The following is a 24,615-nucleotide window of genomic DNA, read 5'->3' on the forward strand; positions in this document are numbered from 1 at the left end:
TTGATGAGGTTTATACTAATCCGGTGTTCATTGATCCGGTCTGGCTGTTGACTATAAGTCGGCCGAACAAACTAAAAATATTGCTGGTGTCTATTGGCCCGGCTTGGCTTTCGATTATAAATCGTCAGCGATAATCCGGTGTTTATTAACCCGGTTTGGCATCAACTACAAGTCACCAGTATGATATACGGATAATCCGGTGTTTATTACAACCCGGTACGGCTTTACTATAAACCGGCAAAACATGGGACGAGTTATCAGTACTCAAGATTTGGGTTATCACCCTTACTACAACGAGTTGGTAAACCAACAATGTGATTCAATGTCACAGGTATGATATATTTCATATTTGATTATTCTTAAGCAAAGCCTTGGTTATAAACCGGGTTATATGTTGCGCATTATGACCGTCCGGCGGTAAACCGCCAGGACACTTTAAACTTGTCGTATGCAGAAACAGGTTGAATAAAACTGCTAAGGATCATAAGCAGACATAGCATTATTATGACGGATTAACAGTATTATGCAAAAGTGAATATGCACGATGGCATAGCAGACCAAGTGTTTCAACTAGCCTATTACAAGGCGTTTTGATGCCCAAAAGGATAATTGTTTATCACAAGCGTTGAAGTATACAGAAGTTCAACCGGCCTCCGGATCATTAATTTTCGGCAGGCTGACTTGAAGGTTGCGGATCATCCTGCGCCGGTTCATCCTCCTCCTCTCCACCCAGCGGCAGGAAGTCAATGGTTGTCCAGTCAATCCCAGTTAAGGCTTGAAAGACAGCTTCATCACTTATAAGGGTGGACGGTTCAACATCAGGGGCGTAGGTATGCTTACGGATTGGCGGGATAAGGTTTTGCACATCATAAGTTGGTGTGTTCACCAATTTGTTGTTGGCGTCATAAATCGACTGGTAATATGACAAATCAGTGTCTTCAACCAATTTGCTTGCTAGTGGACGCCTTTCCCTTGTTAAAGCTCGGAGGTCATCATTATCAAAATCTGATCCGTCCTCCTTTATGCTCGGGTAGCCATTTCCTACGTCGGCCGGGTCAAGATCTGGCACCCATGCTTTAGCCCGGGTTAGCGCGGTCAGAGCACGTGCCTTGCAGCTGATCTTTTTAATTCCTCAAACCAGGCGGGCGGCATTGACAGCCTTTCTAATGTCTCCTTGATTAAGGTTGGCGGCGGTTTGTTATGAGAGGCAGTGCAGATGATCCGCTGTGCGCCGGTATATAACTGCTCTATAAGAGTATAGGCAGCCTTCAATTTCTTTTGCATATCAGATCCAAGATGGGTAGTGCGAGATCCTGTATCATTCCGCACGTTGATAAACTGACGGTTTATGGGATAATATATGCTAAAAGCTTATGGTTAAGATACTTACCAAACACAGCAGTGGTCATGGCATTTATTTGCCGCTTTAAACCGATCAGCTCTTCTACCACCGGATTAAGAGCCGCTTCGGCATCATCAGCCCTCTTTTGCAGTGTGGCTTTCTCTATGTCCCAGTCCGTCCGCTCCTTCTTGAAATCCTCTTTCAGTTTCTCCATGGCTGCTAAGGCACTGGTTAGCTCCTCTTTGGCTTTGAAGGTTTCTGCCTGTTGGGACTTGATATTTTCTTGAAGATCAGCAGTTTGGGATTCCTTTTTGCTTAGTTCAGCCTGTAAGAGATATGCATGTTATAAGTTGACAGCATATATTTGAAGTACCAAGCACATAACAAGTTATACACTTGGCACTTGGGGCTAATGTCTATTGCTTCTTATCAAAAATTTCTTGTAAAGTCCCAAGATCAATTCAAGTATTATTCTTGGCACTTGGGGGCTAATGTATATTTGCTCAATAATACAGTCCCGGTTCATCTTGAAGAGATAAACCGGCCCTTGGGGGCTACGCAGGCAAAAATTAAAGTATTATAAAAGTCCCGATTTACATTGGTATCATAAACCGGCCCTTGGGGGCTACTGGAGTTGATATTAGAAATTGGACATAAGGGAGAAACAATTATGCAGAGTTAATGGTATTTACCTCATACCGCTCCTTCATCATGTTCACTAAACCGGCTTCATAGTCGCGGCTTGTGTACAGGCGGTTTAAATAACCGGAATGAATGTCTTGGGCATTGAGGTGAGCATAGCTGGACAAATCTATATTTCACTTACCCTTGTCCATAGCAGAAAATTCCTCTTTGGCACTATGCTTTGATAAAGCGACGGGATTGCCGGGAGGGGTGTGGCTGACGCCAGTAATCATGATATCATCTGTTTTATCACCAGCCGCTTTGACTGGGCTTGGCGATTTATCTGCAGCTTTAGCCGGACTGGGTGGATCAGCAGCATGACCTGTGGGATCATCTTCCATCTGTTCAACAAAGGTTTCATGATCCTGCGGTGGCGGATCATCCGGAATAGCATCAGGATTTGGCTCAAACTGTTCTAGAATCTTCTCCGGTTCAGCAGCCGGGTTATCATCAGCCGGTTTATTCAACTTGGCCTTTTTGCTGGGTCTGGGTTTGGCACTGAAAAGAACAAGCACAAAGGTTGATACAGTGAGTAAAACAGAAAATATTAAGGGTCGGTTTAAACATGCTTACCCAGGAACCGTTTTAAGGGTTGGCAATTGCGTCTCTGTTGATTCGCCAGAAGAAGAATGGGAAGTTACAGGGCTGTAGTTCTGATGAGAAATCTAAAAAAAGGTTTCTTTTCATCTCGCAATATTAGGTGTCATGTGCTTCGGATCACTGCGAGGGTTAAACAGCGACAACTGAGTTCCTCCAAGGCGCTGGTCATTGGGGGCACATGCACGAAGACTACTCGGCTGCCATCTAGGTCAAGACGGCTATGTTAATTAGGACATCTATCAATGGACCCCTTTTCTACGAGTTTATCTTTAATTTGAGCTTTGATCCTCGTCTAATTTGTCCGTCAGGATTCATGTTGTCTCCTTTGGGCAGTGAGGTTATGGTTTCTTGTGATGTGGCATTTTTTTGTGTTATATGTTATAATCCGGTGCTTCAGATCAAAATGACGACAACTGCGCCTCCCGGGCACGTCCATCAAGACTTCTCGACAGTCATTGACGAGGTCAAGCAGGCTCCGGTAGACAAAAGAAAACTAGTACTCCACTATATAGGCAGGAGCCTCTGCGCTTGCTTGCTAGTGTTGCTCTCTTCACACTGTCTCGTCCTCTCCAGATCTAAACACAACAACGGTGGCCACACTCTCTCTCTCTCTCTCTCTCTCTGCTCACCGCTGGTCACAGATCCAGCCGGATCCTCTCCGCGGGGGAAGGTGAGAAGGTGCAAGTTCACGCGGTCCTCCTCGGTGATGGCTCTTACCCACTGCCGGCGCGTCCCGATCAGCGTGCCTTGACGTTCTCTCCCAAGCACCGCTGGCTAGGGAGGGCCTCCGACCCCTTCTTCTTCACTGTCGTAGTGTGGGCAGATCTGGCCTCCCGCCGCCCACCTAGCGACATCCTGGTGACCCTCAGGTATAACTTCCTTTGAAACCGGCATTGCTCTACTTCCCGAGCTCCTGACGTCGCTGCATTTGTATCTTTTACTATTTCTCAGGCCCCCTCGTAGATAGGATCAATCGGCTGTTCGAAAGCCACCTAAATTTTTACTGTTAAGAGGTAAAACTAGTTCATGCACTCGAATCTGGTACTACTTGATTCAAACAAGGAAGAAAGGGGGTGGGGGTGGGGGAAGATTTGTTACCTGAATCTAGGACTTGGTCGAAAGATGAAATAATGGGGACGAAAAGTAGGAGAGACTGGCTATCCAACTGGTCTCTTGGTCTCATAGGGAAATAAAGGGAAAACGCAGTACAAACTCAATATAAACCCGATCTATTGGTTGAAAAAGGAAAGAAAGTGGGGACTAGGGGACAAGTCAATAGAGTAAGTCCAGCACTAGATTTGCTAGCCTCACACAGTATAAGGTGGCTATACCGAACAAAAATGGGACCAATCCAGATATCATGTTCTAATGTTTGTTGCCCCGAACCACTCTTATGTAATGCCACTGGTAAAATGTGGCAGTTGCACTGTTAAAAGTAAGGACACGTTAAACCAATGTTGTTTTCAATGTAATGCCTCCAGTAATATGAATCAATGGCACTTTTTTCCATGTCCTCCTAAATTTTCCATTAAGATAAGTTGCTTGTTTTCGTTAAAAATGCAACTGTCTTGGTCCGCCTACTCTCCCGTGCCCAAATACCAACTCTATAGCAGTTGTTAATGTAGTGTTGCTGGTAAAATGAAGCAAGGGCACCATTAAAGTAATGTTGTATTTAACGGTTGTCATAGTTAATCCTAATGCCCACACTAATATCTAACAATGTTGCTGCTTTAGAAATTGCTACTGCCCTTGTAGGATTGCCATTCAGATAAGGAACATGCTTCTTTTCATTTGATGTATGTTTCATCACTTGTTAGTCACCCTCCTTTCCACCTTTTTTGTGCAAACAGATATATACATTTCACGCTTGATCTTAGTTGAACTGCACAAATGATATCCAAATTATAGTTGAACATTCCAGGAGGTTCACAACCAACCTTGGTGTTCCTCAATTTTATTGCAACTAATGAAGAAGAAGCTCAGTGTGTTTCGTTTTCTGATGGAAATGGAACCGGGGCTGGAGCCCTTTTTCTTTTAAAAAAGGGTTTTTACCAGCTTTGCCATCGGTTGTATAACACTACTCAATTTTGCCACTAAAAATTTTCACTACTCAAAAATGCCATTGTTCCGTTAGACACAACCTCAAAAAGACCATTTTTCAACGTTACCGTCAGGTCAAGGGACGTTGACCAAAGGTAGATAACGGGAATACCCCTGATCTCAATTTGCACTCTCTCTCCATAGTATGGCCCTGCTTGTCAGGATAAAGAATTTTGAAGAAAAAAGAGACCTGTCGGGTTTCGAACCCGACACCTCGCTGTCGATGGGGCGCATGCCTACCATTCCAACCAACCCAAGCATCCGTTCAAATATAGAATTCTATTCTGATAGTGTAATCTACCTTGTCCTAACTAAAGAACCTAAGCCTTTGCACGACCTGCTAATGCCAGTTTTCCCAGTCGGAACCACAACCCCTAGCCGCCGCCGCCTGCCTAACCCCTCACCTGGCACCGCCGGTCGCCGGGCTGGCCGCCCAGCTCCGGCGCACCTCCACTCGCCGCAACTGCGGTGCCTCCAGCCGAGCGCCGTCGTGCTGCTCAACGAGTGCCGCCACCCGCCGCAGCTCAGCTCTGCCCCCGGCCCAGCAGGCAGCTCCGACGCTTCTCCCGGTTGACTCTGCGGCTCCTCCTGGGTCTTGAAGTGCAATTGTTTCACGGCAATGGCGACGAATAGCATGCCCAAATCAGAGGGTTCCATCGGCCACCGGACGCCCAACATGGCATAGGCTCTAAAATTCCTCCATGTGAGTATACTAATTCTCAGTGTGCGTGTGTGGTTCAATATAGCTTGTAGAGGACAAACTTCTTGTGTAGAATTTGTAGTAGCTGACGTTGCCTTATTGATAACCGCGTGCTAGCTAGCAACAAGAAAAGACATGACACGCTGCTGTGTTGGAATACTATTCCATCTACACGATATAAGGGATGTATCTCCTTTCACATCAAAAGATTTCTGTTGCTCAGCTGGTTAGCTCTCGCGGCGTGCAGGGCGTGGTCTTGGGTTCGAAGCCCCGCACTGCCAATTTTCATTTTCTCTTTTCATGCGCCCCTGACAGATGGGCCCACAAGTCAAAAGAGAGAGAAAGGGGAGTTGAAAAATGGGATAAGGGTATTTTCATCATCTACCTTCGGTCAACGTCCATTGACCTGACGATAACGGTGAAAAATGGTCTTTTTGAGGTTGTGTCCAACGGAACAATGGCATTTTTGAGTAGTGAAAATTTTTAGTGGCAAAACTAAGTAGTGTTATACAACAGATGGCAAAACTGATAGAAACCCTTTAAAAAATGAAGAAAAAGCTGCTAGCTCATGGGACATTGCTTCATTTTAGGTAAACTGCACCAAAAGGTCCCATGAATTGAATCATCCATGTTGGCGACTGGTGTCATCCCTTCTACGACGGCGTTGACTGCAGATATGGTTCCCATCACGAGGTATGTTCCTTTTTGGTCTAACCGTTTGCCAAAGATCCTGCATGTTGAGTCTGCTCTTGTGCTACTGTTTTGGCACTGCCATGATAAAGCAGTAATGTTATTATTTTGCACCTTAATCTAGTGGCACTATTAATTTGAGGCAATGTTTTGGCACCGCTAGTGCCATTGATTTTTTTCATATATCGAAAGAGGGGGTTTCCTCCGATTTCATTAAAGAAACCCAACCATAGAGAACCATTATCTGACAACATCTCAGTGTAAACGGGCAGTTATGCAACTACTACTAGAACGGACTGAGTACTAGCAGGAGACAAGTTATGCAGGTAGAGGGACGCAGCACCAGCTCGACCAAGTTTGGATTAGAACCCAAATGCTACCACAGAAACATCAGGGGGGAGATAGGGACTGAAAGAGCCAGCTTCAGCATCCTAGTCAAAGCACCCTCGGCCTCCATCCTTGCGATGCACGGTACACCTTGTTTGCCACCTGCTCGACCCTAGTGCCACTGATAAAATGAAGTAATAATAGAGTTAAAATAGAGCAAGTGTCCTCTCTATCATTTCATTTCCAATGTAGACAAAGAAAGTGCTTCTCTTTCTTAGTATATGTTTCATCAACTAGTCCCATTTTTAATGTTTAAGCATTTCGGCAAACTGAGGTGCTTAATTTTAGTTGATTTGAACAAAAATAGAGATTGGAATGTCTCAAGGACCCTCCTTGTACTACCGCTGTGCACTGATGTTCATCACTGGCAGAAGATGTATCGGGGAAACTTGGGTCAATTTCCAGTATGAGGCGTACCGTATGAGGCGTCGCAGGGCCCATCTCACCCTCGCAGCATGGCATACTATGATACTATCATAGTATTCTCTTCTATTTATTAGTGTATGTTTCATCAACTAGTGCCAATATAATGTAATCACGCTTTTTCATTATCTGTGCAAACAGGGTTATTCAGCTGCATTTTGGTGGAACTACACAAATGTACGGATGGAACCGGCATATATGCAGAGTGCAAGGTGTGCCAAGTAAAAATTACCGACACCAACCATGCTCCATGCATGCATTGGCATCCACCACCAGCAGTGGGATGTGTGGCGCTCTCTGTGGACGGATCTTTCTCGGCAGCAAATCCTATAACCAAACACTAGTAGCTTATATTGGCAGTTTTCTAGGGAGTACTCTTTTCTAAAAGAAGAACCAATCTATTTTTCTTTATTTGTACACGGTGTCACAACTTTGACCCAAAGGTCCAGAGCTATTTTAAGGTGATTGGTGTAGTACTTGGAGACTGATTGTAAGCATGATTTTCATTAGCTATCACACTGATTGTAAGCATGAGCAGATGGAAGATTAGGTTAGTGCGAAGCTTACCTTAAACCCTACCGCCACCGTTGAAACGAGTCGAGCGTCGAGTGAACCGTGGAGAACGGCGGGGAAGTGACGTCGCGCCATCCGGCCTCCTCTTGCGGTGGGAGAACGAATAAATCCTATGGCTCCGGCTAGCTCTGCCTTCGACGTGTACTCGATCGATTCATTATCCTCTGGGTGCTCGACCTTCGACGTGTACGCCCACCACCTCCGCCTAACTTTCGCCCCGGGCGAATCTGTCTGCTCCATCGCCCAGAGGAGATACTCGATGAACTCGAAGGACTGCGGCGTGACTGCCGCCGAGGAGTACATCGCCGTCGTCTCGCTCTTTCGCATACATTGCCACCTGGCCCTCACCTTCCTCGAAATCTCCCACTCATTGTCAAACCAAGTAAGGATCACCTTCAACCTGGCTAACTTTGCCTGGTCGCCGCCGGCGATCTGCCTGAATCGCTGTTGCATCCTCTCCATAGATGTCTTTCTCAGCGGTCCGGTGCTAGCTTTGGAAGATGGGAGGAGAGATGGTGGTCTTGCAATAGAGAAGAGGGAGAGGCGAGATAGTGGTTTTGGAATGGAGATGATGAAGAGGAGAGAAGGTGGTTTTGCAATGGAGAAGAGGGAGAGGCAAGACAGTGGTTTTGGAATGGAGATGATGGAGAGGAGAGGAGGTGGTTTTGCAATGGAGAAGAGGGAGATGTGTGACGGCGGTTTTGGAATGAAGATGATGGAGAGGAGAGGATGTGATTTTGCAATGGAGAAGAGGGGAAGGAGCGTGCGGCAGCGATTTTGGATTGGAGGAGAGGGACGGCGCGCTGTGACTGGATCAATATCAAAATCAATTTACCCTTCAATTAAGAAAGCGACCCACATTAACTAGTCTCCCTTTTATTCTGGGTCGTAATTGACCATGATTTTCACAAATAAAATATATGTTATATGTTGCAAAAATAATATAATTTGAAAGTACATTCAGATACGAACCAAATGATACAATTTTTGGTGACATGCATTCACATTATTCTTGTCAAATATAGTATGTGGTCAAACTTTGACCCAAAATACGCAAAACAAAAAAATACATCGCCGCTCCTCTCTTGTTCCAATCTAAATCCAGTGCTGCTCCTCTCCTCTTCCATTCAGAACCACTGCCCCTCCTCTCATATTCCAATCCAAAACCATCGTCGCTCCTCTCCCGTTCTAATCCAAAACCAGCGCTGCTCCTCTCCTCTTCCATTCAAAAACCATCGCCGGCGAGTGAAGGTGCTGTGGAGAAGTAGATCGATGGAGGAGTACAACCGATACGTGAGGATCGTAGACGGCGACCCTGTGAAGCTAGCTAGAATGTTGGAGATACAGTCTTGGTTTGACAACAAGGACCAACTAGCGGCGACGGCGACATCCATGGCCAAATATCTGCAACAGAGCGAAAAGGTGGCGATACTCCCAAAGGGAGTCGTGCGGGAGTACATAGAGCTGCTCCTCTGGGCCATGGAGCAAACAGATTCACCGAATCCGATCGTGAGGGAGCGGTGGTGGGAGTATAGATCCCAGATGGAGCATCCACCAGAGATTGAAGGATCGAGCATCTCCAGGGTGCCGTTTCTGAGGGTGTCGTGCCAGAGCGAGCCGGTGGAGTCTTCGTCGACCGAACCCAACTACAAAGAGGAGAAAAGCAGTTGGACCGACGATGCTTCCCCGCCATCCTCTCCCTCGCTGTTCACATCATCTCACGGGGCGGCTGTCTGCCGCAGAGGTATAGGAGGGGACTACCCCCCCCCCCCCCGCCCAATAGTCGGGCAGGTTGTGAATTGTCAGGAGGAGCTTAGGGTTGTCAGTATTTCCAGGTTGTGAATTGTGTTTTGTGTTGTGTATTTTGAGAGTACTTTCATATATGAATGTCTTTTGAATTTCTGATTTGCAGTATTGAGCATATGAAGTATTTTATGAATTCTAGAGATCTATTTTTAGCACTTAAGAAATGTATCATAGGAGTATAAAAGTGCAGACAATGTGATTCTCATAGATAAATTGCAAGTTTCAGTTTCAGATAAGAAACTGCAAGTTCATTTTCAGATAAGAAACTTCAACCTTCAGAGGCAGAGCATTTATATTAACACGGCTTTTCAAACAAGGATAACATCATGTTGGAAGTTTTATTCATGGTCGAAAATGGAACTACCGGCCAGTTAACATCATATTAATCAACATTCATGCATAGCACATCTTCATATGATGCACGGTCAAAAAGATATGCTATTTTCAAAATGCCCTGTAACATCCCAAATTTTCAATTTGGAATGTTATACATTAGATCATCATGCATAACATATTTTATTGCATTTTGTTTTGCGATCCTAGAAATTCTACGCAACTCAAGGACCCACGGAGAGAGTTGGGGATTTCATTATTTTCATATTTGGGTTTTCTCAAATTTTAAAAATAGGATCATTTGTTTTTATTATTTTCTCTTCGAAAATATTTCATATCAAATATATGAGAGGGGATAAAATGACTTCACAAATAATGAAATATTGGAGGAAAAATATTAAAAACAAATATTTGATTTTATTTGGGTTTTATTTGATTTTATTTGAATTAGGAAAAATATGCATTTTTCAAAATTGCATTTTAGGCCCAAATAAATGTTCATCTTGTCCGGTTTATTTTTAGAGGACGGGGAAAATTTATTTCGGGATTTTTGGAGTCCGTTTAGTATTTCTTTTCTTTCTTTTTCTGCACGTCCGATAAAAAAACGAACCGACCTACCGGGCCGTGTCCGGCTAGGACTCTGGCCCGGCCGGCCTTTATAAGCCGCGAGGCCGCCCCGCCAGCCCAAGCCGCCCGCCCCCACGAAACCCTAGCGCCGCCGCCGCCGAGCCGCCCCGCCGCCGCCGGTTCCGGGCCGCCGCCCCGCCGCCCGGAGCCGCCGCCGCCGAACCGCCGCCCCCGCCGCCCCGCCGCCGCCCGGAGCCCCGCCGCCGACCCCGCCCAACGCCGGAGCCGCCGCCGCCGGTTTTCTCCAGAAAACCGTGCGTGTTTTTTTAGAAAATCCCGGTTTATTTTTTTAGATCAATTTTTTTTGGTTTAGCCTATTTCGCGGACGTTCGTCCGTACGTTTGTTTTAACGAATGGTTTTCGTCGTTTAACCGCAGACAGCGAACGTCCGTTCGTTAGCCTGTTCGCCGGTTTTTCTTTTTCTCGGATTTTTCACGATTATTTTCGATCGCGATTTCAGATCTGTTTTTCGTTTTAGTATAACTTTTCGCTCGTTTATCGGAATCAGGCGATTCAAGCGCCTAGAGTTTCGTTTCGAAACCCTCTTTCTGTTTAACCAACTCAAACAAGTTTTCGCTACTGTAAAATTTGATTTAGGTCCAGATTAGTAAACAAAGCTTGTTTCTTTCGCGTCGTTTGAGTTTCGTTGCTTCATTCGATTTGATTCTTTTTGCAAACCGGAGTTCTTAAGTTGAACTTTCTAATTAGATCTTTTATTATGAGTTTTACCCGTGCACCCTTGCTTGATTGCTTATGTATGTGTTGTTTGTTTGCGATAGAGTACCCAGAGTGCGAAGCGTGCTACTACGAGTCTCTAGGTTTCACGGATCATCAGCAAGGCAAGTAACACTTTGATCATACCTCTTTACCACCCAGTTTTATTGCATTAGATCAATCCTCAAACAATTGCATGATTAAGATCTGATTAAAATGTGGGTTTTGGGAAGTAGATGAGGTAGTACCTATTGCCCTGTTTATATCAAACCATTGGGAATTACTTCTACGTTTACTTATATTGCTATGCTATGCTCGTAGACGTGGATTGGGTTTGAGTGAATTTTTCCATGACAGATGTAAGATTGTTAATTAATGGTTCAGTTTAAGGTGGCTACTTTAATTTACATCTGGGTGGATTGAGGCACCTGGAGAACCCAGTGTTGCCTGTATTTTTGGGTATCCCGAAGTACCCGTGTGATCATCCTATGGACCGCCACCCAGACTCAAAGGGATCATGAGATTTTTCATGCTAGAAACTTCCGTGTGCAGCCACAAGCTATTATGGGCTCTAGCATAGTTGAGTAGGTTACATGACCTCTTGAAGAGGTGGACTAGTAGATGTAGGAAAAAGTAGGTGTAACTGTCCATCCGGAGTAAAGAGTATTGTTTCTAAAAGACTGTGTCTCGGTCATCCGTTTCTCAAACACCATGTAGTGCAAGAAATCAAGCGGAGGCGATCGAGTCTTGTGAAGAAAAGTGCGCAAACCTCTGCAGAGTGTACAATCTAATCATGGTTAGCCGTGTCCCCGGTTATGGACATCTTGAGTATCTAGTTCTTAGATTATCATGTGAATCTCATCATCATGTTACTTAATTTAATTTGATTGGGTTAATCACATTCTTAATTGGGATTGAGTTGGAGGTACCTTCTCAATGTTTAACAACCACCATAATAGTTAAATAAAATTTATTCCTTTGTGGTAGGGAAAAATTGGCTTTTCGCAAAACTGTAACCATAGAGCTTTACACCAGCTAAACATGCATGTAGTGATAGCATTATTCTGTTCATTACTCTCTATGTGTTACATTGCCAGCATATTCCATGTGCTGACCCGTTTTCAGGCTGCAACGTATCATGTTGCAGACTTTTTAGACGACGAGTAAGGTGCCATAGGTCGTGGTCTTATACTCAGTGATGCCGTTGGAGTTGATGGACTCACTTTATTTTCCAAGCCTTCCGATGTTATCGTTTTTAGATGGCCTTAAGCCGTATTTATTGTAATAAGTTCTCTTTTGAGACATTCGATGTAATAAGCGTGTGATTGCTACTCTGTTATAAATCCTTCAAGTACTGTGCGTGTCAGCATTACCGATCCAGAGATGACACTGATGCACAGAGACTAGACTGTTTAAGGTCTGGTCGCTACATGCCCACACGATGTCGAGTATGCGAAAAATAGAGAAAACGAGGGATGAAGTTTTGGCAAGTGCTGGACATGGTGTGCGTAGATGACAATGGGGACCCACATGTCAATAATGGCAGAGGCAAAAAATTTGGAGATATTTTCCCTGCATCAGGTGGAATCGAACCCGGGCGAAGCAGTTGTCGGGTAGTGTCACTTGGCCACTGGGCTAGTACAGTACTTTCGTTACAAATAAGGCACTGCCTCAGGTGGTCCGATGTCCTCTGCGCCTTTGTGCGCTCGCCGCGGCGCCGCTATCTGACGTTGTGAACATGCTGAACAAACGAGAGGAATCTGGAGACGACTGTACGTGGAGAGGCGAACAGTCGGGACCCACCAGGTCTATGGCCGTACGCAAGCAAGTCCCTCATTAAAAAAATACTTCCTCCTAATGCTATACTGACGTTGGGGCCCACGAGTTTGTCAACATAGTTAATTTTTTTAGGTGCTTCAACATAGTTACTAAAGGAGATAAATTCACAACAAAGCCGGGGAGCTGGAAGGTATCATTTATTATCACTGGGCAGCAAGTATCAGCTGGGTTGTGGGCTGCCCCGTCTAGGCTTTATTTTTTAACATGCGCAACCCACGACATGTCGGTTTGTATTTTCTTAAGGGCCATCATGTATCGACCGGACTATGGACCTCCTATCCGAGGTTTTATTTTTCCTGAAACATCGGCAGCCCAATTTATGTATTTTTTTAAGAAAACGCAGAGGTCTGTTCTATTTTTCTATATAAGAATAGGAACGCCTGGTCCAACTTATGTTTCCCTTCTAACTATATTATATATATTTAAATTATTTGATATGTTTATTATATAATATTGTTATTGTCATCATATATTTAACAGATACTTACATATGTAAGAAAACAATATCCCACATCTTATTAACTTATAAAAATAATTTCTTAACAATAAAATCCTGAATTTTTTGGCAACGAAAATCTTGATGATTGTGTATAAAAGCTTGGTAAGATTTAAGGACCAATGTAATAATAAATCACTTATTATTTAAATATATTTATAACAAAATGCTCAGCCCCTGTTTATTTTTTGATAATATTGCTACGCCCAACCCAACATTATAATTAGAATCAGCCTAGCAATATCGTGTATTTCGAGAAAGTGCAAATGGCCTGTAATTTTTTATGAAAAAATCAATGGGCCGCATGGACGCTACATTATTTGTTCACCCAGCCCGGGGCCTCGCCGTCGTCCACCACCTTGGATGCGCTCGGCGCGGAGTGGTCAACATGGTCAACGAACGACATCCATCGGAAATGGACTGTACGTGGAAAGGCTGACAGCTGGGTCCACGGCCGCACGCAAGGAAATACCTCCTTATTACACAAATAATAATGATTCGTCCACCTGACAGCTGGAACCCACCGAAAGGGCCTTTGTATTTCGTGAAAAAACGTTCCCCCTGCTGATAGGTCAGACCCACCAGCTATATCTTCGCACGCAAGGAAGTGCCTCCTTATTACGCACAAAAAAATGCATACCCTTGCTAGCTGGGACCCACCATAGTGGGAGGCTGACTTGTGGGCCTACTAAGTTCACGGGGACGGAGGACTTTGTCAACTTAGTCAATATGAACGATTCTAGCTCCAGTGACCGTACGATGTCCATCCAACGGCCGTAGTGCTTCTTCAACCTCTGGTCTTCTTGCTCCAGCCGCCCAAACCAGCGTCGGTCGTGCCGCGTGCTCCTGCCTCCCGTGGCCGGCTGTGATGCCGCGGAGGCCTCACCGCCCCCTACTACTCCCATCGCTGGCCAGGCCATCCCTCTACTCACCCACACCCCCTGCTATTCTGCGGCGATGGCAGCCTCACAACGCGGCCGAACCAATGAACCATCATACTCCTCTCCGCGTGTGCATCCACTGTCGCATCTTCTCCAGCTCCGCGCCGTCCCCTTCCTAGGCCTCGCCGTCGTCCACCGCCCTGGTGCTCTTGTCACGGCGTGGTCAACGTGGTCAAGGAACGACTTCCATCGGAAGAGTACTGTACGTGGAGAGGCTGACAGCTGGGTCCACGGCCGCAGCAAGGAAGTGCCTCCTTATTACGCGGAAAATAATGATTCCTCCACACGACAGCAGGGACCCACCGGATGGGCCAACGTATTTCTCGAAAAAACGTTTCCCCCCTGACTGCTGGGACCCACCAGCTACATCTTCGCACGCAAGGAAGTGCGTCCATATTACGGAAAAAAAATGATTCGCCTCCCTGACTGCTGGGACCCACCAGCTACATCTTCGCACGCAAGGAAGTGCCTAACAGTCGGGACCCACCTGGTCAAAGCGTACGTAGCGTTGTCATTCTGGTCGCGAACGTGTACGTACATACTAGTCGATCGGTCTATTTGCAGACTACAGCAATGAACCGTGGCCATGTAAGGAAGGGCACCTGTCCTAGTAGAGGCGCGCATGTGTCGTAGTAGAGCACGCACGTAGCATGTACACGTACGTACAGCCAGGGTGCAAGAAAGAAAATACGGCCGCGTACGTACATACGGGCTGGGTCTTGAACGGCTACTTGCGCATACGTACAGCAGGGCTCGCGTACATGGTTGGGTCGGAACGGAGAAACTACGTCATCGTCGTGTTCATGGGGAGGCAATGGAATGCGTCGTGTTCATCGGGAGGCAACGAAATACGTTGTGTTCATCATCGGGAGCCAACCGGCTTGGACAGAACAGCCGATCGAAACGAAGCCTGGCGTACCGCACAATGGAGGAAACGGCCTTGTGTTCGACCGACCACGGTCAAAATAGGATGCTATTCATCGGGAGGGGTCTGGCGTACCGCAAAACGGAGGAACAAACTTCTCTTGGACCTCCTACTGTCGAAACGAGATCCTGTTGATCAGGAGGGGTGTGGCGTACCGCAAAACGGAGTAAACGAACTTGTGTTGGAGCGCTACAGTCGAAACGGGGGTCCTGTTCATCGGGAAGGGTGTGGCGTACCGCAAAACGGGACTCCACAGGATACTATTCATCTCCACCGTCGACCTCCTCCAGCCTCCACGGGCTACTGTTCATCCACCGTCGACCTCCTCCAGCTCCACCTGCGACTGTTCATCCATGGCGTCTCCCCTCCTGCCTCCACCAGCCACTGTTCATCCGGCCTCCACCGCTCCTCCACCGGCTACTGTTCAACCAACCCTCTCCACGGGGTCCTGTTCAACCACCCCTCCACGGGCTACTGTTTATCCAGCCCTCCACCGGCTACTGTTCAACCAGCCCTCCACGGGGTCCTGTTCATCCAGCCCTCCACGGGGTCCTGTTCATCCACCCCCAACCGGCTCGATCGATCGGGGTCCTGTTCATCCAGCAGCAATGGCCTCTACTACCACGGGGTCCTGTTATCCACCCCCCATCGGGAACTATTCATCCAACCCCCCCCCCCAAAACAACGCTCACTGTTCATCAAGAGACAGCAAGTTCGATTGGCTTCAGTTAGCAGCAGCAGCGAAGGAATCGCTCGATCGGGTTCAGTTAACAGCCATCGATCGATCGCTCGGATTCAGTAACGCGTAGCCTGCAGTGCAATCGCTCGGGTTCAATAGGCGGCCGCCTCGCTCGGGTTCAGTTAGAGCCCAACGCCTCGCACCCACGCGCGTACATGTACGAGAGAAATGCGCATCGCTCGACCCCCAACCACCCACCGTAACCGGGAATTCCCCGATATTTTCCTCGCCCTCGCTTCTACCACGGTTTTTTTCATCATGGACGGCCCAAACAATGTCATGCAGCTGCGTCTCCGGCCCGCCCAGGACGAAAAGCCCATTTTCTGTCATGATTTTTTGTCATAGAAGTAGGAGCCCACCACATCTATGATGATACCGGGTTTTGTCACAATTATCTCATAGAAGTGTCATAAGCATGACAGAAAAAATTTCGTTCGGCCCAAAATGTCACAGATGTGTCTTTTTTTATAGTGATAGGTTCGTTGAAATTCCCTAAATGAGTTACTTTCTTAATTCTGACTCTGAGTAGCCGACTCATACTTATATTTGCGCCTTTAGTTGATTTGCTTCGGTGTGTTTGGTCTTTCTATTCAGGATCCCAGTCTGGAAAACTAGATGGTGTATGGATTCATAGATGAACATGACGAACGATAGAAACTCGATTTGGATTATTCTTGGTCCATAACTTTCAATTATTCCACTGCCACACAACTGGTGTTCCACTTATCCTTCCTTCCAATTTTTATTTGCAAATTTGTGATGTTTATGGTACCGTTTCAGTGGTTGATTGAAGTAGTGAGGATATTCTGACTATGATGAATTAGCAAAAAATGTTTCAGTGGTTGATTGAAGTAGTGAGGATATTCTGACTATGATGAATTAGCAAAAAATGTTTTTATGCTGAACCAATCAATTTTTTTATTAAAATCCTTGCAGTGTTTGTGCTGGCAGGGAGAGAAGGAGAAGTAAGGCGTTGTGGGCAGAGACCGGCTGTGGGTACAAGTAAGAAGGCTGGATATGAGATGGGGGAAAGGATGCATGCAGGAGAAGAGAACAAACTGCAACGGAAGGCAGTTTGATGTAGAAGTGGACGCCTGTTCCATGATATTCAGGTTGGTGTACGACTGCTCGCCTTAGATGCAATTGACTGGACATTCAGAGCTAGCTCTAGACAGGATAATTTAGATTGATGAACTATTTTGTGGTAGCAATCTGCGTGTTCAGTGATGCCGCACACGTCCTCTCATCCCGTCACCAATGGCCTGGATGTGGCAGCTGCCGTCAACATCCCAACCATCACCAGCACGACGTGTTGAATGACATTGGCATCGTGTCACCGGGGCAGCAGGTCAACACCGGCATTATTCTGGTAATGCAAGTCCTGCTCCATCTCCTCTGTTTGCAGTCATTGTTCCAATATTACTGGAGATAAAATCCATTCTAGCTATCCTTGCTGAAGATTGTTTGGTGGTGTTTGATCTAGACCAAAAATTTATTTGATGTTGTTTTCTGTAATTATGATCAGCTCAGCCGTAAGATATAGAGAGATCAATCACATCCGATCTTAGATTTAATGTAAATTAGATGCTTTATTGAACCGCGGGTTGCCTGTTTCATGAACAGTACTGCCATTTAAACAATCTAGGACCTAGACTTGATGACGACATTATTATTTATACCGCTGTACTGGGCCATTTGTTAGCAGCATACAATTATATGCCAATCTTTATAAAGTTGAAAGACTAAATTCCAGTGACAAAAAGCCTTGTCATACTGGCAGTTATTTTCCAATGAATGTCTGACTATCATCCACTTGTCTTGATGTCTGTCTAATAAAGTTGGCATGGACCTTTTGTTCAAAATAAAGCATGCTTGGTTTTTGGAGTTGCATCCATCAGCTAACCTTAGAGGAATTCATATATCCACCACGCCGGTCCTTGTTTTGCACAATCTTATACATTAGGACTTTATACTCCTTCACAAAAAACACCCTGGCAAAATATTCGTACGCTACTTTGCCTCATTTCATAAGTGTAGTTTGGTCACGTATGTTGGAAATATATGCTTGTTCTGTGGTGATGAATTAGAATGGCAAATCTGAAAGGAAGTGATTATTTGTTCATGTGTTGATATAGTGATTCTGTTTGAACTTGAAGGATAAATATGATCGAGCCTTTTTTATTAAAGCTTGTTTTCCCTTGGAATAATTGTCGTAAATACTATATTTGTGGGTGTGCAGTTTGTGATTCTCTATTCATGATATTTAGATAGATCAGATTCGTTGCTTTATAGCATACACGAACTTGAATGATTTTGTCATTGATGAATATGCATAAATGTACTTTAATTTGTTGAGATTTCAGATGAGGTTGTAGGAATCAAAATGGAACTCTCATATGGCTGACATTGGTTTTATATTATATTTTTAGATGAAATTTCTATATTTACTTATCTAAAGATATATTTGGTTTCATTTTTGTCTCTTGAGACAAGGAGCGAGCAAACTGTTGATTTTATGAAGAACAATTGTCACTGAATTGCTTTCAAGACAGATGTTCCATAGACAAACAAGCATGCAATCAACACTGAATGATTTCAATTGGTTTCCAATGTACGTAGTATGTCTATCTGGTTATTTTGCTTTTTGGTTTGTGCACTCATGGAACGAGAAAGAATTGAACCAACCAATTTGCAGGGTGAATATTTAATATTTCATTTTTTTTTTCTACCTCATGAAAACTCTCAAGATAATGACATGTGGTTCTCATAAAGTATAGTTGTGACATAAGAATTTTGGTGCATCTAATCAACTACACTAAGAATGAAGCTGCATACAACATGCACCCCTTATGTTGTACAAGAACTGGTTAGTGTATTAAGACATACTAAGGTAATCAGGTGTCTTCACTCCATGATATGATGCTAAATTGTAGTGTTGCGTGAAAATCATTCAAATTATAGGTTGATTGTCATATTTTTAGTGTAATCATAATATCTTTAGAATTTGCATATCTGGTTGTAACATCAGTCGAGGCGTGCATTGCTTGTGCATGCTTACTATATTCCTTGTGTATGAAGCTGCAATTGAAATATATATGCTATAGAATGTATGTGAGCTTACATTATTTGTTTTATAATTGCAGATTATGATTAGAAATAACATGTAGCCTGGAAGGAAGGAACGATATGAGCTAAAAGATGCAGAAAAAGAGGATTAGGTCCGCAGATTGTTGTCAAGGAGAACATTGAGCTATGAGGGTGTTTTTTGGGCAACACCGGCGAAGGTCTCAGCAGCTAAATGATGGTGAACTGTAGATGTCGTAATATTGTGAGAAATATATTATGATTAATTTTAACTTACCTATCTGATTTTTTTCATTGCGATGATCTGATAGGCCCCATATAGGTGTCTGGATTGGAATAGGTATTTTTCTAGGTTAGGAAGAAATGTTTCGGGTGTTCATTAAGATTCTTGATTGGTGAATTCCGGTGGCGGATTTAATTTCAATATGCTTTAGGAAAGTTTGTCAAGTACATATTACATCAAGATTTAAATTCATAGAGTATGTGAAATGTACGGTAAACCATTGCTCATGTAAGATATCGCTATATGTAAACTAAAAATGTACTCCCTCCGTCCCATAATGTAAGATGTTTTTTGACACTACACTGGTGCCAAAAAACATCTTACATTATGGGACGGAGGAAGTAAGTTTCATATTTAAATATTATTTTCTAATGAATTTCTACCAAAACGTGCATTGCACGTGCAAGCTCACTAGTTTAAATTAAAATTGCCATGATATATACAATAAATTTGCCATGTCAAAAAATTAAGTAAAATTTGACATGTCATTAAAAGAAAAGTTGCCATGGCAACTTTTTGAACATGGCAAGTTTGTCATGTTTTCAGATAAAGAAGTGCCATGGCAAATCACATGAATGTTGTCATATAGAGCAATGTTTACCATGTTTCTGAACATGGCAAAGTTGCCATGGTGCCATGTTTTCAAAAGAAAAGAAGCGTCATGTTTTGAAGATGGCATATTTGTCAAGTTAGAAGATCAAAGTTGCCATGTTCTCAAACAAAAAATGTAATTGCCATGGAAACACTCTTCAGATAGATAGGGCAAAAAAGACACAACACAAATGTTGTCGTCATGGAAACCTAAGCTTCAACTTGCCATGGCACACACCTACAAAGCTTCTATTAAAAAAACATGTACTAAATTAGCAAAACAAACATGGCAGCATAAGCTTCTAGTTTCCATGGCAGATTTGTATTAAATTTTGACATGGTATTCCAATTAAAAATGCCATGGTTTTGAATGAGAAAATTACCGAGTATGTAAATTAACACAATAATTATGAACAAATTTCCATGGCAAATGGATATGTAAATTTGCCATGGTGTTTTAATTGAAAATGCCATCCTTTGTATGAAATTTGCCATGGTGTATGGAAATTCGTATCAAATTCATTTCAATAATTTCCATGGCAACTATTTACTAAAACCAGAAAATGGTAGGTAATGAAAATTGTAAATTTGCCATGTCAATTGATGAAAGTTTGCCATGGCAAATGGTCTTACTAAAACGAAAGGGTAGGAATTAGAGATTCAAAAGTTGCCATGTTTTATGAAACATAGATATGCTTGTTCAATTATTTGCCAACCCTTCTTAATCTACAATTGCCTACAGTGTGGAACTTATGACTATGATAGGGGCTAGTGATATGGAAATTTTTAGTGAAAATGATCTCTGTGTCATGGCAAAAAGCATTAAAAAAAACATGGCAAATTTGTGTATAAAAAACAGAAAATGTCATGATGCATAGACAAAATACTTGTTGTGATGTTGAGTAAACACAACATGGGGCATACTGGAGTAGCTTCAGTCAGAGCCTGATCTGATTAGGTAACAGGCACAACCATTTGTTTTGAACCATAGCGATTGGTACCTTTCCCTAATATCGGAGCTGAGCGCGAGCCCCACGAACTCAAACTCCTTGCCGCTGAAGATTCAGTACCGGAGGCAAACCGTCAATGTAGCACTTAGAGGAGAAGCCTCGGATATGGCCGGTGAAGCGCGTTTCTCTCCACGGGTCCATATCTGCCAGATTCCAGCAAGCGAATCATATAAGCTGCACTAGGGAATGTTGGAAGCTCAAAAAAATGCAATGGGGAAATGGGGGTTGTACCTCGAGCAGCAGTACACCATCTTCGCGCCCGTGGTGGTTGGGCGGCGCCGGCGAGCCAAGGACCCCCCACTCTTCGCTCCGACGACGCAAGCGCTGGCGGCAGCAGAGCTGAGGAGGAGGGCGACCGGCGGGTGGCTGGAGACATGGAGGTGCAGGGGCCAGTGGTGGCTCCATGCTCGTCGGAACCGGCCCGAGATGCAGAACAACCAGATGCGGACGAGCTGCCGTGGAGCTTCCCGACGACGCGTGCTCACGGGCGGCCTCTGTCGGCCGCCGCCATCCTGCTGGGCCGCAGTCAGGTGCCTGCCGGCTGCCGCCCTCCCCGATGCCTAGACACCGCACTCGCGCCATCCCCCACATCGCCGGCCGGCAGTCGTCGCCATCCTGTTGGGTCGCAGCCTGGTGCTCGCTGGCAACCGCCCTCCCCGCAGCCTAGCTACGGCAGTCGCGCCACCCCCGCATCGCCGGATGCCAGCCGCTAAATCATAGTGGGGAGTGGTGGGGTGGGGGTGGGGGGAATGGGAGTGGATAAGAAAATCGTTCGGGAGCCTCCGTCTTAAATCCGAACGTGTCCTGGTGATGACGTGGTGATGTGGGCTCGTTAAGATTCGTGCGACGGCGACAAAGACGTTCGGGACGAGGAGCTAGAATTCTGACATTCAGGAGTTATTGATTTCATATTTCTTTTGTAAGAAACGTGTGCACTTTTGTTAAGTACGTTTCTTATTCCTATTTTTGTAACAAACGTGTGCACTTTTGTGGTTTTGATACAGGGAGACTGAGAATAGATATAGATGTGCAATATTTATTTTGGTTTATCTTTAAGAAATGTAAGTTTGAGAATGCACTGCCTTTACTAATAGGAATCTTTTATGAAATTGTTTAATGGTCTGTGTTTGATACTGATGAGGACATCAATATCATTGTTACACCCACAGCCCCTACTACTACATATACTGGACCAATTACTAGATCTCGCGCACGCCAATTAAATTATCAGGTACTTTCGTTTCTTGGTAATGATTCTAATGTTCATGAGAATATGATGCTGCCTAAAATGGATACATTTGTTTTGCTTACAAATGAAGGCCCTAGCATGGATAAAAGAGATAAACACTGGAGCAAGACCAAGCATGGAGATGATGACATGCGTAAGGGGAACAAGAACGGAGTTACAAGTGATGATTTCAGGACTTTGAAGCCACCATAATGAGTGCATGAAGCCTTGGACGAAATATACAAGATGTCACTTCATAAATTTCGTCCAGAGGCTATTATAGGTGCCGCGTCACCTTATTATTGGGCCAGACCCATGTAATTTCGAAATACTTGAGTATAGGCTGTTTTTAGAGTCCGTATGTGTCGGGAAACAAGAGATAGGATTGGTTTCGGACCCCTCCCCCAGGGGCCACGAAATCCCCTCCTCTTCCTCCATATATACAGCCCTTAGGGCAACCGTTTAGACTTTGGGTTTTGTTTAGATCAAAAGTTCGTCATAGTTGCAACTTCGCGTACTTCGTTTGTGTTCAACGACCAGACCAAGGCGTCACAGAACCCCACCTTCATTAATAAAGCTTTCCTCTTATCTTCGCAATATATAGATTGCAATCTTAGTTTCTTGCTTGTTCTTCGTTTGCTCGCAGGAAACAGGCCCTCGTGGTCATGTTGATCGTGCTCCGGCGTGGTCAATAACCCTCGGAAGTTGGTTTAGCGATTGCTAAGGCGCGACGTCTCGCACGTTTGTAGTCAGATCGTCAAGGTCGACTCCCACAGAAAACGATAGCCACCATCTCATCGAAACATCAGGACACCTTTGCCTCTATCAAGTGGTATCAGATTTCCAGGTTGCTCGGTGAGATTTTACAGTTTTCGTAGTTTAGATCGAGTCTGTTCTTCATACCTACAGTCCACGAAAAAGCCACAAAAAATTAGGGTTAGTTCATCATATCCGAACCAATCTGAGCCTTTGCATAATCTTTTTAGGGTTTTTGCTTTGTTGAATTTGCGGTTGCATCGTCGTGTCAAGTTGCTGGTCTTAGAGTCTTGTCTTTTAGAGTTTCGAGTTCTGGTCATAAGTTGTCACGCCACCACCGCACCATCATCATCGCCCCTGCCATCTACCACCACCGCTTAGCCGCCACCGCTCTGAATCCGTATCCATATACACCACCAATCCATATCCATATACCACTACCGATCCGTATCCATATACCACCACCGCTACCATATACCACCACCGCTGCCATATCCCACCACCATATATCCACCACCAATCCGAGTTCTTTTCATATTAGGTTTGTTTTCAAGATCCATCTATTTTCCTTTCGTGTTTCCTTGCCTGAGTAGGTCTCGGAAAAAAAAGGAGTCTGGAGACCCCCGGGCAGTTTTTAGGCCAAAATTTCGGCGACCGGAAATATTTTTTCCCTATCCTATTTTTAGGCTTTTCTGAGTCTTTTGAGCCACATGCCAACATAGTGATTTTTTGTCGCACTTTTTCGTCGTCGCTGCCCTGATTTTCGAAAAAAATAGTCAAAAAATTCCGTGCCCATCCTGTCATTTTGACCTGGGAAGAGTTTTGAGACACTCGCCATTATAGTGATTTTTCGCAAAAAAAAAGAGGAGCGCCAAAAAAAAGAGCGCCAAAAAAAACAGAGCGAAAAAAAATTCCACAATGTGCTTTTTCCTTGTTTACGTGCAGCGCCGTGATTTTGATAGTGTTCTAGGCTCCCGTCTCTAGCACGGTCTAGCCTAGGACTAGCACAGTACCGTCGTTGAGCGTTTATTCAATTTTGCATCTCTGAATTGATTATTGCTGACCCTTTTTGCTACCATATTATAAGCCTTCCCAGCTTCACATACATCTACATCGTGCGTTTGACTCTCCCTGGTAATCGCTCTATCCAAGCTTTGAGAGTTTTGACTACATCGGTTGCCGATCACCGCCTGCTGCTGGGTAAGAACTGGTAAGAATTTGAGATTTGCTTGACGGATTTGTGACACCCACCACCACCACCACTTGTTATTAGTCTGTAGGATCATCTTCTTGTGTGTTTCTATTGCTGCTAACCATGGCAGGATCACAAGCCGATGAGATTGACTGGGAGAACTTAACGAACAAGGAGCTTCATAATAAGTTTCAGCAAATGATGACTGAACAAGTGCAAGATGTGCTGAACAATTTTGAAGAGGCCATGGAGAAGATCACTGGCCTTGAGAAGACGTTCGAAACAAAGCTCGATAACAGATTTAATGAACTGCTTGCGCGTCTTCCACCACCGGCTGCACCTGCCGCACCTCTACAACAACAACAACAACAACAACGACGACGACGACTACCTCCATGTCGCGAAACAGCCCTCCACCGAGCGAGCCGTGTCCTTCTTCAGCCTGGCCAAACTGTTGGTGCTGCTGTTGATACTTCTGTGGCTCCTGCTGCTGATGCGGAGGATGATTATGCGGGAGATTACGAGGATGAGGTTGATCAAAATCAGAACCAA

General features: G+C 44.7%; 1 protein-coding gene and 1 long non-coding RNA gene across 2 annotated transcripts; both read right to left on the bottom strand.

Annotated features, from left to right (window-relative positions):
* Positions 1-479: 479 nt before the first annotated feature.
* Positions 480-4,388, bottom strand: LOC109732038 (uncharacterized). Its single transcript, XM_040398019.3, has 3 exons — positions 2,035-4,388; positions 1,391-1,667; positions 480-1,313 (listed from the first exon to the last, which is right to left on the bottom strand). Exons 1-3 carry the CDS (start codon positions 2,053-2,055, stop codon positions 1,096-1,098), a joined length of 516 nt encoding a protein of 171 aa, XP_040253953.3. The 5' UTR covers positions 2,056-4,388; the 3' UTR covers positions 480-1,095.
* Positions 4,389-6,350: 1,962 nt separating this feature from the next.
* Positions 6,351-21,643, bottom strand: LOC109732053 (uncharacterized). Its single transcript, XR_002225242.4, has 3 exons — positions 21,119-21,643; positions 20,879-21,030; positions 6,351-6,624 (listed from the first exon to the last, which is right to left on the bottom strand). It is a non-coding gene; the product is annotated as an uncharacterized lncRNA (long non-coding RNA).
* Positions 21,644-24,615: the final 2,972 nt, after the last annotated feature.

The sequence above is a fragment of the Aegilops tauschii genome, chromosome 1 (assembly GCF_002575655.3).
Source record: "Aegilops tauschii subsp. strangulata cultivar AL8/78 chromosome 1, Aet v6.0, whole genome shotgun sequence".
NCBI classification, from domain to species: domain Eukaryota; kingdom Viridiplantae; phylum Streptophyta; class Magnoliopsida; order Poales; family Poaceae; genus Aegilops; species Aegilops tauschii.